The sequence below is a fragment of the Zonotrichia leucophrys genome, chromosome 2 (assembly GCF_028769735.1).
Source record: "Zonotrichia leucophrys gambelii isolate GWCS_2022_RI chromosome 2, RI_Zleu_2.0, whole genome shotgun sequence".
Taxonomy (NCBI): domain Eukaryota; kingdom Metazoa; phylum Chordata; class Aves; order Passeriformes; family Passerellidae; genus Zonotrichia; species Zonotrichia leucophrys.
Genome location: NC_088171.1, coordinates 144,977,672 through 144,993,476, shown reverse-complemented (window position 1 = coordinate 144,993,476; position 15,805 = coordinate 144,977,672). Strand labels below are relative to the sequence as shown.

Here is a 15,805-nt window from a genome sequence, read left to right as displayed (position 1 = left end):
CATAAATCCCTCAGGAATGGAACAGGAGCAGATAGAGTAGGTGGCAAATCTGCTTCTGAGTCTGGAAGGGCTCTTGGGTGTTTTGGCATCTCTACAGGAGATACCAGGAAAACTCCCCCATCTGGAGGAGGAGAACTTCCCATGAAAACCACTATCAACCTGTAATGCTTTACATTTATTTTATTTTATTTTATTTTATTTTATTTTATTTTATTTTATTTTATTTTATTTTATATTTTATTTTATTTTATATTTTATTTTATATTTTATTTTATAATTTTATTTTATTTTTAAAATTTATTTTATTTTTCATTTCATATATAATTTTATAGTCCATTTCTTTTTACCATTTATTTAATTTTATTGCATTTTATTTTATTTTTAGACCCCTTCTACCCTCCCAAGGTGTACTAGCTATGCGAACGCCCAGCCCTGAAGGCAGGTTTTTACACGACAGCAGCGCTCAGAGGGGATGTTTCTAGCGCGTTGTGGAAGAAATGCGAGGGCACCAAAGGTGTAAGGCACACAAAGCTTGTCTCTTCCCTTCTTCCTTACAGCCTACAAACGGAAAGGGAAAGGGTCCGCGCTGTTGACCACATCCCGCCAGGTTTTAGGTCCGAAGATGGACCGGGGGAGGTTCACACGGCAAAGCGGAGCGAGGGGAGCTCCGGGGTCGCAGGCTCGGGGCGGCCCCCGGGTCTCAGCTGGGCTCAGCTGGGCTGGGACCGGCGCCGCTCCCGGCAGAGCCTCCCGGGAGGGCACGGGAGCGGCATCTCCGTGACAGAGCCGCGCTCAAAGGCGCTGCCCGGTGGGACTGGGGCTGGAGCTCCCCGGCCGTGCTGCCCCAGCCCGGCCCGCGGGCGGAGGCTCCGGCTCGCAGGGATCCGCAGCGGCCGCCAGCGCCTCCAGCCGCCCACTCGCCGCCTCTCCCGGCATCCCTCATCCCCATCCTCCGCTCCTTCCTGCTTCGGCGGTGGAAGCAGCCCCCCGCCGGGGGCCGGGAATGCCCTCCCCTCCCCTCCCTCCCTCCCTGCAGCCGCAGCGGGGGAGGGGGGCTGTGATGCTGCAGGGGGATCCCCGGGAGCCGAGCGGGGTCTCCCCTTCCGCCGGCTGCCGGGATCTCCTCGCTCCGCGCCGGCGGCGGCTGCTGGGGGGCGGCAGCCGGGGGGTGGGGGGACACGGGGAGGGGGGCAGTGCCGTGGCGGGGGGCCGGGGCCGGTGTCCCCCACACCGCGGATGACTCGACAGCCGGGGCTGGGGGAGCGCGGGGCGGGCGCCCGGCTATTTGCTGGCTGCATACAATGGGCCACTCCCTAACGTGAGGGCTGGGGGGAGGCAGGAGCTAGGAGGAGGAGGAGGGGGGGGGGGGGGGGGGAAGAAGGGGCTCGGGCATCGGGCTGGTAAATAAACTCCGCGATGATTCCCCTCCCTCGCGCCGGCCCAGGTGCGCGCCGCGCTCCTGCCCGCCCGCGGCCCGCCGGCGGGGGTGACCTGACGGGGATGTGACCGCCTCCCCTGCCCACCGCTTCTACCCCCTCCCTCCAGATATATATATATATATGTATACATATATATATATATATACACACACACATACATTCACAGATGAATATATCTATATAAATATATAGAGAAGTCATTTTGGGGGGAGGGACGGGGAGCTCGGATCATGGCCCTGGGGCTCCCGGGGCTGTCGCCGCCGATCAGCAGCTCGCCTCCGGGGCCCGACCATGGGGCTGAAGGCGCGGCGCGGCGCGGCGGGCGGTAGCGCGGCCAGCGAGGCGGCGGCGGCGGCGGGGCGGCGAGCGGCGGCCGGCGGCGACCCCGAGCAGGGCTCGCTGGCCCTGGGCACCGGCGGCGACCGCGACGGGACGCTGCTGCTGGAGGGTGGCGGGAAGGAGGAGGGCGGCAAGCGGAGCCCGCCGGGACTGGGACTGCTGGCGAAGACCCCCCTGAGCCGCCCGGTGAAGCGGAACCACGCCAGGTACCGCCGCATCCAAACTTTGATCTACGACGCCCTGGAACGACCCCGCGGCTGGGCGCTGCTCTATCACGCCTTCGTGTGAGTACGCGGGGCGCAGAGCGGGGCTCCGGGGGCGCGGCCGGGGCTGCCCCGGGGGGGTTATCAGCAGCGTTTTGCTTTCTCATCCTCGGGGTGAGGCGCTCCGGGTGCCTGGAGCAAGGGTCTGCTAGCGGCTTTATTGCTCTTATGTCGTCGGGTTTTCCAAAAGGAGCAGCTGCTCGTAACTCTGTGTTTCTGACTTGCCCGTACCTCCACGTTGCCTTGGAGTGGCATTCCCGAGCCGGTGTGTCTGAGGCACCGGAGGAGGGATGCCAGAAAAACCCAAGCTCCGGGCGGGTTTAAAGCTAGAAGTGCTCCAGGGAGCGCAGCCAGTTCAGCTCAGCCCGGAGCGTGAGGCTCAGCTGCTGTTGCAGACCGCGGGCGAACCGATCCCTTCCGTAGCTAAAAGCGTCAAATGAAAACCATCGGGTTTCGGTCCGATAAGCATCACCCCGCAGTGCATGAAACCCGAGCATTGCAGCGCTGTCAACCAGAAAGTTACACTGACCACAAGTGAACCGAGAGGAAATAAACTCGTTTTATGGCCCATAGGTGACAAGTCAAGAGAATGACAACTGGTTTGCATTCCTAAAAATTCTGTTGCTTTAAGCTGTCATAAGGAATATCAAAAAGATCATTCTGTCAACATCACGGAATGGAGTTGGCAGAGTCGTATTAAAATAAATGTTTGTTTTAGTGTTGTGAATGTGTTTGAGAACCCAGGGGTTTGTCAGTGATCACAGTGATAGTGTTTTTCTTTGGCACTAGAAGGTGTGCAGACCTCTATGTGACAGAGGATTAAAGCAGTGATTTTTGAAATTGGTTTATTTGCCAAAGACAAACAAAGCTCTCTAGGCTGCATGGGTTGTGAGCCTGGCTCTCGGGAAGTACTGATCATTGGCATAGTCCTTGCACCTGCAAATAAACAACTTGAGTGTAGGGCTGTGATTTTACCTTCAGGCACATTTTTATTATGTTCACAGTGCTTTAGTCCTGAGCAAGAGTTAGAAAGCAACCATCACTACAGAGTGCTGCTTGTGTACCACTCATTCACTGCTTCTCCCCTCTTTTCAGTGTTTATTCATCAAGTATATCTTGGGACTCGGGTCTTGTTTTCCAGCTTAAAATCTGAAACTGGAAACTGGATGCTGTGACACTTTTTTGGTTCTTTCACCTCTTTCTGCCATAGGAAAACTCATGCTAGCAAACAGGCAGTGGCAGCACTTGAAGTGTGTTTTGCTGGGAAGGCTCTTAGGTCTGGAGCTTGCTGTTGTGTTCAGTATTGCATAATCCTGCTGGAGAAAGTGACAGCTGGACAGAGGGACACCCCTTTCATCCTGCCTTGGCCAGCCCACACCCCTCAGTGAGGCTTTCGCACACAGCAGAGCATTCCAAGCCGTTTGCACCCCTCTGTGACAACTGGGCTCATGGCTGCATATAAGCAATAGGACAGTGGATGTGTCTGGAGAGGCTCAGGTGAGCTGAGAGATTCAGACAATTGACAATACTGTAATTGAATATTGAATTCATTGAATTGAATTGAATTGAATATAATAAAACAATTGACATTTATTTGCAGTGCTATAAGAATTTCCAAGTTAGAGCATTCATTTTAGATAACTCTTTAGATGTGTGGTTGACCTTAAGGTGCTTATGCAATATGGATCACAGAATGGGGAAAAAATCATGACGTTTGTAAGGTTTGATTCTTCTTAGGAGTGGACCTGACACTGTGTGGTCAAGTTCTCTTTGATGACTACTCACTCCTGCAAAACTGAAATGTCAGTCTGACTCACAAAAGTCAGTAACAGTCTTGTGGAAACCATCGGTGCCAAATTCAATATTAATGAAAATGAAACAAAACAAAACACTTCTAGAAGTCTTTATCCTTACAGGAAGTAAAACATACAAGTTGTCAGCCCAGCATAGACACTCCATCCCTCCCCAGGACATCCAGAGGATCTTGCTGTCCAAATTGGCCCCACTGAGTTTCTGTTCAGTCTCAGCTCCCTCTGAACTCAGATAAAGCTGTGGGGTCTTACCTCACTGTAGGATCCAACCCTACAAAAGGAATCTGGTGAGAGTGATGGAGTGTGCTGGGATGTGGCTGACAGAGCTTGCTCCTGCCACTGGAGGAGGAGGACCTGCTTGAGAGCAGGAGCTGTTGGGAAGCAGCATCTCAGTTGATACCCAAAGTCTTTATTCTTGCCTTCAAATGGATTGTCTTTTAACCTTTTTTCCTTCTTTAAAGGAGTCTCTCTCATTTGGAGGTGCTGCTGTGACACAGTGTAGTTCCATCCCAGCAGTCTCTCCGTGCTTCTTTTCACACTAGAACAGTTTACACTTTTCCTTGGGAAGCTGAGAGATTGCCAGTCTTCCCATAAAATCTATAAATTTGATCTTGTTTTAATTTTCAAGGAAAGTCCCATTTATGTTATCTTAATGACATATTATTATTTGTTTCATCTGAGTAACTTTGCAGTAAGTGCCATGCACCCAAAATTAACCAGTAGGATTGTTGCTGTCAAATACAAATAACTAGAGAATAAGCAGGTGAGGGCCAGAAGGGATTTGAGGATGGCTGGATGTGATGAATTCCTTGTAGATCCAAGCATTCAGAGGTGTTTAAGGAAGAGATGATGCAAAGCGCTCCAATATTGTGTGTATCCCAGGGTCTGGGAGGCAGGTAGCTGCTGATGCAAGAGGGTTGAAACTTTTCCATCCTTGCTGAGGGTGTTGTGTGAGGGGCATGAGGGGGCTGTGACAAGCTCTTGGTGAAAACTTTGCATGCCACAACTTTTGAAAGAGTGGCACTGATGGGATCTCGTTAAATCATGCAGAGATGCACGTCTGGCTGCAGAGGGGTCCGGATCCTGTGTGGATCTCACTGCTGTAATGAGCACACAAAGGAGACTCCAGGGTCCTGTGTGGATCTCCCTGCTGTAATGTGCACATAAAGGAGGATCCTCTGGGGATCTCACTATTGGAATGTGCACATAAATGAGGATCCAGGATCCTGTGGATCTCACTATTGGAATGTGCACATAAAGGAGGCTTTGGTTGCCGTTGGGTCCTCTGGAATAATTCTGTTTGAGGAAGTCATTCAAGGAGAGCTCATAAATAGGATCAGGCCCTGCCAAGCCCTAGGGACAGAGGTGCAGTGGAGAAAGGGAGTAATTCCTGATGGAAATTTTAGCATTCAGCTTTCACTGGCATTAATTAAGAGAAAGTGTTGTGAGATACTTTCCTTGTGATTCTTCCTTCTTCTTTGTTCTGCACAAGTGAATTTATCCAAGCCTGTCCTTGGGGATTTGGTCCCTAAAGAAACCAGCTCTGTTTCCTTCCCCATCTGAAAACATTTGCTCTCTAGTAGCTCTACTAGACAAAAGATTTATCTTTTGTCACTCATGATGTTCCCCTTTGCTGGGTCACCAGGGTTCATGGTGTTCTTGGCAATATGGCAATGTCTTAGTGGTCCTACTTGGTAAGAAAAAAATGTTTTTCCCCATGAAAAATTTCATGTCTGTAAAGCTAAACTCTAGCTGAACATTTTCAGTATAAAGTAAAATAAAATAAAATAACCTGAGATTCTGAGATATTTAATTTGGAAATGTCTCTTGGGGGTTGCAGGTCAGGCTACAGCCTATCCCTGTTTTTTTCTGAGCTCATGTCACTGTAGGTACAGCTGATGTTCCCATGATGTTCTGTATTTTCCTTTGTATTAGGCAGTGCAATATTTTGTAGGAAACCCCTGCAGTTGTGCCTCGTGGGAGGTGTGCTGTGGTCAGGGAGACAGACTCAAGACCTGTCCGCCTCCACAAACCATCCAAATGCTTTATTTATGCACAGAAGCATTAATGAGTAGAATGAAAAATTGAAACAAGTAAGATTTTTTATTTTTCCAGTGTTGTTTTTAGCTGTAAGCACAAAATATTTGGTGGATAAAGGACAGAGTACAGAAAGGTAACATAATACAGATTGTTTGGAATTGCAATTTGTGGAAAATTTTTAACCTGACTTAAAGAGAGGATGAAGGAGAGGTAACTAGGAGATATTCTCATTTTCATATCATCTTCTGAGACAACTACAGCCTTTACTTTCACGGAAAAAAAGACTAGATAAAGGTTTGGGATTAGATATTGCTTTTGGGGAAGTGTGCAGCATCACCTGCACTCTGCTGGTGTAGATCCCCACAATGTCCCTGCTGATGTGAGGGTGAAGCCATGAGGAACATTAGAGAGCCCTTCTCTGTTTGCTATGCCATCTTCTCTCAGTTCTGCCTAATACCTGGAATAAGAAGAGGAGGCAGAGTCATGAGATCTATCAAATCAGCATTTCTGGGAAGCACCTCTTGCCTGACTGACTGTAGGTGGGCTGCTTGCAGGAAAGAGTGTCATGGGATTGGGGAGCAGGGTGAAGGTCTGGAGGCTTTCCATTATTTTCCTCTTTGCCCTTCAGGAGATGCTCCATAAGATGTGCTCTCCCTCTGTAAGCCATCTGGAGGGACATGGGAGAAGGTTTGGGGTAAAAAGAGGGACAACTATGAATCCTTTCTTGGCTTTTTTGGCGTGGACTTGTATCTGAGTGAGTCCCTTGGGCAGCAGAGCCAGCCTGGTCCATTAGCAAGTGCCCTTTGCTTATGTGTGTGCCAATATGAGTTCTGCTTTAATTATTGATGCTAATTCATCATAATGCATGGATAAATATTCTGCAGTATACTTTGTAAAAACTAATGAAGTCTTAGTCATTGGAGACCTCACCACACACCTCTGCTCCTGCAGCTCCACCGAGGCTTGAGGAGCTGCCCTGGGATTGTGAGTGCCCTGGGGAATGTGGCTGTAGCTCAGCAGCTGGCATCAGCTGGCACAACAGAACAAAGCTGGGATTTGCTGGGGGAAGGACAAGGGGTAGCACAGCCTGGGGAAAGCAGTGCCTGGGTAGTGAGTGGCTGGTGATGCCCAGCTGCAGCTCTGGAGTCCCCTCGGCAGCTCACAGGTGCCCAATGCTTGTTTAACCATCCAAACTTCCTTTGAAATTATGGACCAGGCCCTTTGGTGGGAATAAGTGTTCACCTGCAGCCCCAAATCTTTGTGCTTGGGCATCAGTGCTCAGAGCACGTCCCACTCCCCACTCCCTGGGTGCCCTCAGGTTGGATTGCTTTGGCCTGTATTCGGTGGCGCCAGGTTTCTGTGCTGCCATGGCTCCTGGGAGCTGCAGGCACAGGCCTGCCTGGTGCACAGAGTGTGCCTCAGTGTCCCCCAGGCCCCTGCAGGTCCCTGAGCACCCTGCAGGTGCTCAAGTTCACTCCCCAGCTCAGACCAGCCTCCTCTGGATGGGCAGGGGAATCCCTGGAATGTCAGGGGAAGCAGCGCTGCCAGTGCCAGAAAACACTGCAGCTGGGCTTTCACTCTGCCAGCTCAGCTGAGGAATAGCCCCTCAAATAGAAGCCACAGTCCCTGGTGTTAGGTCTATAAAACGGAACAGTCCCAAATTTAATCAGTTTGACAAGCAATGATATAGCAAAGCCACTGCAGCAGGCAGAAAATCACGTTTTTCTTCTCTTTTGAGAGACTTGGTGTGAGGAGCAGCAGCAGCTCAGTGCCACCCCAGCAGTTGTGGTGACACTGTCAGTGGGAAAGCCCAGGACCAGATTTATCTCAGTATCTCCAGCCTGGGCTGTGGTCAGCGGTGTCACTCCTCATAAAAGCCATCCCAGCCTCTTCATAGGTCTCTGTTTGTTCCTTGCTGCAAACAATGGATCATGGGAGGGCACAGCAGGGTCTGGGACAGCTGCTGGGTGCAGAGGACACCTGAGCTTTACTTCTTGTTTTCATCTGAAAGAGAGATTCGGGAAATGGTACAAAAATGAGCAGGGAGAGGCTTTCTATGCTTGTTTTGCTCATTTTGCTGTAAAATGTAGGAACACTCAAATTTAATGGAAATAAATAGTAACTAAAGCCTAATTTAACACCAATCCATCTTAACAGCTGGATTAAAAAATAATACATACATATAATGCCAGTCATCTACCAGTGTGCTTTTGTGTGCAGGTGAGCATGAAGGTGCCCCAGCCATTCCTACTTCTCCCAAAGGTCACCTCAGAATCCACTCAACCAGCACTTTTCTTTTTTTTTTTGATAGTTCTCATCTTCAAATATCACTTGATTGATTCATTTTCATTTATAGCTTACCCAACATGCAAACCTGTGCATGTATGTAGAGCATAATTCTGTATCCCTTGACTGTCAAAAAGTCCTTTGTGGCATTGAGATGCATGTGGAAGGTCAGAAAATGGCAGGCCTGAACTTGAAGAATTTGATTTAATAGCTGGAAGAAACTTTCTGATCAAAATTGATGAAGTGAGCATTAAGATAATTTATATGTTGTTTACAAATATAAATGACTAGTGACCTTAGACACAGCGAGGTGGCTGGGTGCTACCATGATCAGCCTTGCATGATATCAATAAATAATAATGTTTATTCTTGTGTTTAATAACATTATAGTCCCTTTTTTACTTAAGAATGCCATACTCTCTTGTGCATGAAACTTTACAGGAAGAATGGAGCCATGCATCTGCTATTGCTTCTGGCAGATCCTGTATTAAATGGGATAACTTAAATATTAATAGCTTTGCAGGGAATAAGCTCTACGAGAGCTGTTAAGTGTCTTAGGATGGTAGCTGGGAAACAGCATTTTTTGTGGAGAGAGGGACATGCCCTGGGATATTTAGGTTTTGGTAACCTACTTGGAAAAAGGCACTTTTGGAGAATTTCCAGGCTGGAAATCTGTAAATTGCCTTCCCCAGTCTTAAGTGAGCACATTGCTTAAATGTGTGTTTAACTTGGAGCAAATATAAGGTCCCTCTGAAGTTAGGAGGAACCTGTCCAAGGTGGCACTGAGGTAGTCCAGAGCAGAGGATTGTTACTGGGATTTGGTGGAAAGCAGCATGAAGTACCATCATCATCTTCCTCTGTACAACCAGCTCATTGTTCTGCTCAGGCCTGGTGGGATTATCCTGAGCTCCAGTTCTTCACAGGATCCATCACGCATCTTCAGCCTTCCCACAGCTCAATAACCACCACAAGGCTGTAGTCACCAGGACACCACCTTGTCCTCCTTACTGGCGCAAACCATGCAGAAGGGAAGCTGTAATATCTCTAAATATTACACCACTATTACACCAATCTCTCTGCTAAATCTCTCTCTGGAGAGATGCCGAGACCCTGACATGAGGCACCTCTGGTGTCTCTTGGGATGTCTTTTGCTCTGACTCCCTCTCCCTCATGATCAATCTTGCCAAAGTCTTTCCTGCTGTAGATTTTCTCAGTTGCTGGTGCATGGAGCTGCAGAGATCCATTGTATGGCAGTGACAGAGGAGGAATCCTCATCCTCTCTGGGGTGCTGTTGTCTTTTACTTCCTTTGACTTCCCACACTATTTCATTCCATGGATCCCTGAATCTCACTTGTCCCCGTGTTTCCAGAGCTGTGGCTGAGAGCTGCATGGATGTGCTTTGCAACCTCTGTTAGTTTGTGATTGTCATGTTGACTCTCCAGTGGTGCCTTTTTTAAAATCTCAAGTGCTTTTATATTTACTTTATTCTGTCCTCACTGGTGTTTTGATCACCTTCTAGATTAGTACCTCACAATTTTGCTAACATTCAATTTAGTTCTTTTTCTAGATCATTAACGAAACAGTATGGCCAGAACTAAAAAACCCAATTCAGCATTTTATTAAATAATAACTTCCCTGCTTCCTGGCTAATACAATGTAATTTGTTAGGGTTTTATTTATAGCTCTGGATCCAGTTTTTAGTGTCATATACTTTCTCCCAGTCATCTGAATACTGGGAGAAACTTAGTGCTAAATACTAAACCAAATACTTAATAAAACTAAATACTTAATAGGAAACCAAAGTTTTATGAGATATTGCACCTGTGTCAAAGCTGCAAATATTTCCTCATTTCTTTTTGTTCAAACCTGAGTTTCAGGCTATGTTTATCTGTTTATTTCTGTGATGTGCTTTTAATTGTTATCTCTCAATCTCAGATTTTTCATGCTTTTGACATGGTGTGTATCACAAACAGCAAAATAATTAATTGTTCTTGGTGCCATCCACCACTGTAATAGAGATAAAGCAATGCTGAAAGCTTAAATATCCCAAACCATCCAGGTCCTAGCCTAGCTCTTCTATGTTTTATAGGAGCCATTAGAGTTGGGCTATACCTAACTTTGGGTCAATGACAGAGATGTTAATCTTAAACCAGAACACTCTTTACAGGACATTCCCCACTGACAGTAAATTCAGAGTGTAAAATTTTCAGCTTTCAGTGGAGATGGAGGAGAAGCAATGCAGCTGCTGAGGGGCTGATAGTGAAACCCCCAGAGCTCCTGATGGGGAGCTGCCCACGAGTTCTCAGCAGTGCAGAACCAGCTCTGCTTATCTTTGCTGCCCTTATGCCTCTCCATGCAGGCTCAGAGGGTTTATGAGGAGGGATTACACCCTGAGGAGGGAATGTCAAGAGTAGCTGATTGAAATTGCAGGGGAATTTGTTTAGGAAGGTAATTTACAAACTGGAATTTGCTCTTCTACCTTTGCCAGCACTGTTGCTTCTGTGAGATGTGCTGGGAGAACCTCAGTGCACACAGCTGAGGCTCCCTGATCACACCCAGACTCCTTCTGTGCCCTGCCCCAGGTGCAGCCCTGCTCTGCAGCTATGGCAGCAGCTCTGCCCATGCCCAGAGCAGTCATTGCCATGTCTTGGCTGATTGTCAGAGCTGTGCCAAGGTGTTCCCAAGCAGTGACACACTCTGACTGACAGCAGGACACTGCTGGGTGGTGTATTTGTTGGTGACTGAGTGACTGAGCACAGCTCAGGTGCTGCCACTGACCTGGCACCACTCCCAGGGGGAGTCTGGGGGGCTCCCTGCTCTGGAGGTGAGGTCAGAGGTGTGGACACTGCTCATGCCAGCTGGCCTCAGGGACACAGAGCCGGGATGAATATCCTTGGGTTAATAGAACAGACATAGTTCTTATATATGAGATCTTAACACTTTGAGGTTTTCCTCCTGGATCCATGCAAAAAGCCACTTTTGGGATAGAATAATTGAAGTTGGAAGAGACCTTTAAACCCTGCTGCTGTGGGCAGGTGCACCTTCAGTTTCAGCAGGTTGCTCAAAGCTCCATCCAACCTGGCCTTGAATGTTTCTGGGGATGCGGCATCCACAACCTGTGCCAATGTTTTATCACTCTCATTGTAAAAAAATTCTTCCTTATATTTAGTCTAAGTTGATGCTCTTAGTTGCAAACCATTATCCCTGGGATAAGACGTTTCACTTAGACAAAGGCCCAAGAAATCCTACCCCACTGAAATAATACAGGTTTCACCCTTGGTGTGTGTTAAATAGCATATTTTACATTCTACATCTTTTCTTCTTCCTGTTCATGGGACTTTGCCACGGCTTTTGCCTCTTCTGTTTCAATGTTGCTTGTGCTGCTCAAACTCCCATGGAGGTTTCAACACTTCACCCCCACATCTTGACATATTAACAAAAAAATACATTTTTGTGACAGAAATCCAGGAGGAAGAGCCTACTAATCGTTCATTAACAAACTTCTAGTGTAAAATGTGAAGATGTTCCTAGTTGTGTGGATGCTGATATTTGGCTATTTCTTCTGGTTGTGTCTCACTCATTATTGTAGATGTTGCTCCATTACCTTGTCAGGTCCTGGGTGCAGAGATGGGATCTGGCAGAGGCTCATGACAATTCCTGCTCTCAGAATATGGAGCTATCACATAGTACAGTGTCAAATCCGCTGCTCTCTTCAGTGTTAAATTACTTCCACAAACTGCATTTCCCTGCTCTTCCACAGGGCTTGGATGTCAGTCTTTCCACAATGGGATCCATCCATCTAGCACATTATCTGAGGTAGCTGCCTGGAATTCTTTCATAGCTGCTGAAGAAAAACAGGAAATGGAAATTTCTGGAGTGCAATTAATCTTATTCTAAAGACAATTTGAAAATGGGTGAGATTAATCACGTCTTGCAGTGCCTGAAACTCTTCCCTGACTACAAAGGAGACCTCATGGAACTAATTTAAATTTAGGGATTTGCACTGAAAACACCTGAGGAATGGGAAACTTTCTGCCTGACCTGAGGGGCAGGGATCAAAGCCACATTAGGGCAGCTAAATGTAAATATGTTCATGTACAGTTCTGTGTGTCCTGTAGGTATTTAGCTTCTCTTTATAGTCAGTGGAGATTTAGTCAATGCAATCAGTAGATTTTAGGGTGGAATTCATCCAACCAGATGTGAGGGTCTGCTTTACATGGAGATTAATCACAGCTTCAGCTCCACTGAGCAGCTCTCCCTTGTCTATAGCAGGAACTGAGCTTTGGTAAATGTCTGCAGTAAAAACCACGTCCAGACAAATGATTGTACCTGTAAAGGCAAGAGGAATACGATTCTTATTATTACACAGACTTTTATTATATAAATTCTAGTTATATCTATATTATATCTGTTCTAATTTTCTCTCCTCAAGAGCTTTATATATGTTACTACTTATTATACCAGGCCATGACAAGCCTACAGTCATCCCTGACATTATGCCAAAGAAAATAACATTTCAGTAGTTTTAAGGTCTTTCTCTAGTTGGGATTATTGAGTTTAACTTTCCACCTTCCTTTTGTTCTCTGTTTTGCCTTGGGCTTTGTCTCCCTGAGCTCTCACATAAATTTGCTTTTGATTTCTTATGGTAATTGCAGTTGATCTTGAGGTCATATTCAAACCCAGTACCTGTTGTACATCTAAGGCTGTGATTGACTGGGTGTTCCCTTTGTCTCTTGTATTTACCTGGGCACAGGAGCTGCTGTGCTGGGACTTTGCCAGCATCAGTCCTCCTTCTTCCTATTCCTGAATTTCAGTCCATTTGAATTGGTTCTCTTGACTACATCACCCAAAATTACCTCCCAAAATCAATGAACAGGCATGACTGTTTTCTAGGGGCCTTTTAGGGATTAGAAAACATTTTGAGGGTGGCTTGAACGCTGTCCTTTTAAAGCCTGTAACAGGTGTAGAAGGTCAGTTTGAAAGACCTGGTGTGAATGAGAGGGATCATGAGAGTCATTTGTGGGCCCATACAGTTTTTTATTTGTAGGCTACAGTTTTCTGTATAAAATTAGGGACTTTGCAGATGTGCAAGCACCACTCAGTATTTTCATGGGCATGCTCACTTTCATACACCAGCTGAAGCAGGACACCAGCATAATTGAACCTAATGTTGAAAATCACTGGAAAACTGTATGAGATCTGAATGCATGCAGATGCCCTGACATAAAGAAGTGTATTTGGGTGGTGATGTGTTCCTTGAACAGCTGCTAGTTTGTGTTTTGCTTGTTTTTGCAGAAATACTGAGCCAGCAGCTGCTTTTAGTCATGTCAGTGCAAATGTAGAGTAAATCTATTACAGTCAGAGGAACAATTAGATTTGGCTGCTGCACCATAGGCTTGTTCTGGACCCAGTACAAAATCTTTCTATCTTTATGGATATTCTGCTAGTTCCAGAGGCCAGGATCAAGGTCTTGCACACAACACACTTGTCCTCCCAGTAGTGTAAGACAGCTTGAGGAGTGAGGTAGATAGGAGAGATGGAGATCCCCCGGCAGAGTACCAAGTGAGCACCAATCCATCCCAGAGCTGCCAGAATTCACACCCAGCCTGTTTCCTTCATGCTGGGAGCTGGTTTATCTAAACATGGATGCTTTCCTTCCCTCCTTGCTCCTCAAAGATGAGAGAGAATTATTTCCTCTCTCATAAATCCAGTTCATTGGGTGACAGATCCAGTGCAGATAAGCTGGGGAAGTTGTGCAAACAAAGGGCTGTGTTTCTGCACATTTCTTGGTGTAGGTCATGTCTGATATTGGGGCTGTAGGAGGGACTTGACAACTGCAACCATAAAACCATTTAAAATTGAATGTTTTAGAGGTCTCCTGTCCAGTCCACAGAGCAAGGTTAACTTCAAACTCAAACAAGGTTGCTTGGGGCTCTATCCAGTTGAGTTTTGTGCATCTCCAAGATTTGAACTCCATTTTATTGCTAGGAACAATAAATTTGGTTGCTCTTTGCAGAATACATTCTTTAATGTGTTTCACATAATTTGCAGACTTCTGGGCCCAGAGTCATGAAGAGTTTTCTTCCTCCCCATTTAATCCTCAGTGTGCATGGACAGAAGTGAGGTGTAACATCTAGACAGAGATGCTGGGCAGGTCAGCCCACTGCAGAGCAATCAATATTCATATTTAGCTACAGAGGAAGTTGTGTGTCTCTAGGCTAACCCAAACCAGTGTTGTCTGTGTTTGGACACTGGGAAATGCTAGGTATAGTTTTCATTAACCAGTGCAGTTCATTGAAGATAGGAAGTCTTTCCCAATGACTTTTTTTTCTAAACAGATGTTTTCATTTGCTATTTCCACCATTTTTTCATCATTCAGAAGAATCATTCAGTCTCAACTCTACAACTCCTTCTCACTTTCCCATCTCTTTCTCCCTGTCCCTCACTCAATCCACTCTCCCCTCTTTTCCTTGGTGGCATTCATCACTTCATAACTGAAGAACAGCACCAATCACTGGATCCTCCAGCTCTACCATTCCTACATTACATGACTGGGACAGCAGAGCTGAGTTTGACTTAAAAGCCCTCAACCTAAGTGCTGATAGCAGGGTGATGGAGTTGACATGTCAAGTTATCTCTTCCTCATGCATAGCTGTATTTACTTTTTTTATCATTTCTACCCCTCTTTTTTAACTTTTTGGATTTTGACATTGAGTTCACCTATGTCAGGATTAAAACTGTGCCTCTATTCCCCCAGAGTCAGGACTCATCAAGAATCCCTTTATCCATGTGGAGCAAGGTAGGTTAGGTGCAAGATGATCTCTGAATCACCTTGTGATGGGAATATGGCATCCAGGGGTGAGGTCCTTCCAGTGGGCCCCCTGTGAATTTGGGCAAGGCTGTTTGAGTCCCTACACAAACAAATCCATGTAGGAGAAGCTCACAGAGCTGTTGGGATCCAGGCCCACACACCTGTGAGTCACAGTTCCTGATCACTCTTTGCCCAGGGGTGGTGATGGTGTTGGGAAAAAGTGATTTATTGATGACCTGTGGAAGTAACAGCTTCCTTGTGGTGACTCAGCTGTTCTCTCAAGGAAGAGGGAATAAGCAGTGGAGGTGGGCACCCATTTGTCTTCCCAGAAAGGATACAAGTAGGACTAATACCTGTCCCTGGTCCCAGTGGTAGGAGGAGGTGGTTTAGGAGCTCAGCCTAATCCATGACCTGCAGTTATTCATGCACAGCTGGTATCGCAGCTGCAGCTGCTGCTCCCAGAGTCAGGATGATAACACCATGTCCTGGTTTGCAGCTCCATTTGCTGCTGGGGTTGATGATCAAGAAATTAAAGATGGGAGCTCTTGGTGTGGCAATAAATGGACAGCAGCTTTCTGTAGCAATTGAGCCAGGGCTGAATGCCTGAGTCACCACATTCCCCAGCAAATGGGATGAGAAAGAACATTGCTCCCAGAGACCAAAGAAGGACATAATCACCTCCAAAGCAGTGTTTCTTTGGACACCATAGGGAAAATCTGCTGTTATAGAATAATACCTTATAGTTTTCTGGAAACAGTAACTCTAAAGAAAACATCATTAGGAGGAGTGAAGTAAAAGAGATTTTGAGCAGATGGA

General features: G+C 46.6%; 1 protein-coding gene across 2 annotated transcripts in view; it reads left to right on the top strand.

The window, feature by feature from the left end:
* Positions 1-1,405: 1,405 nt before the first annotated feature.
* Positions 1,406-15,805, top strand: part of KCNQ3 (potassium voltage-gated channel subfamily Q member 3) — a 196,229-nt gene continuing 181,829 nt past the window's right edge. For both annotated transcript variants that reach the window (XM_064706706.1, XM_064706705.1), the window contains exon 1: positions 1,406-2,062. In XM_064706706.1, the coding sequence (XP_064562776.1) occupies positions 1,731-2,062 (332 nt within the window). In that variant the 5' untranslated portion in view covers positions 1,406-1,730. The remainder of the gene's footprint in view (positions 2,063-15,805) is intronic.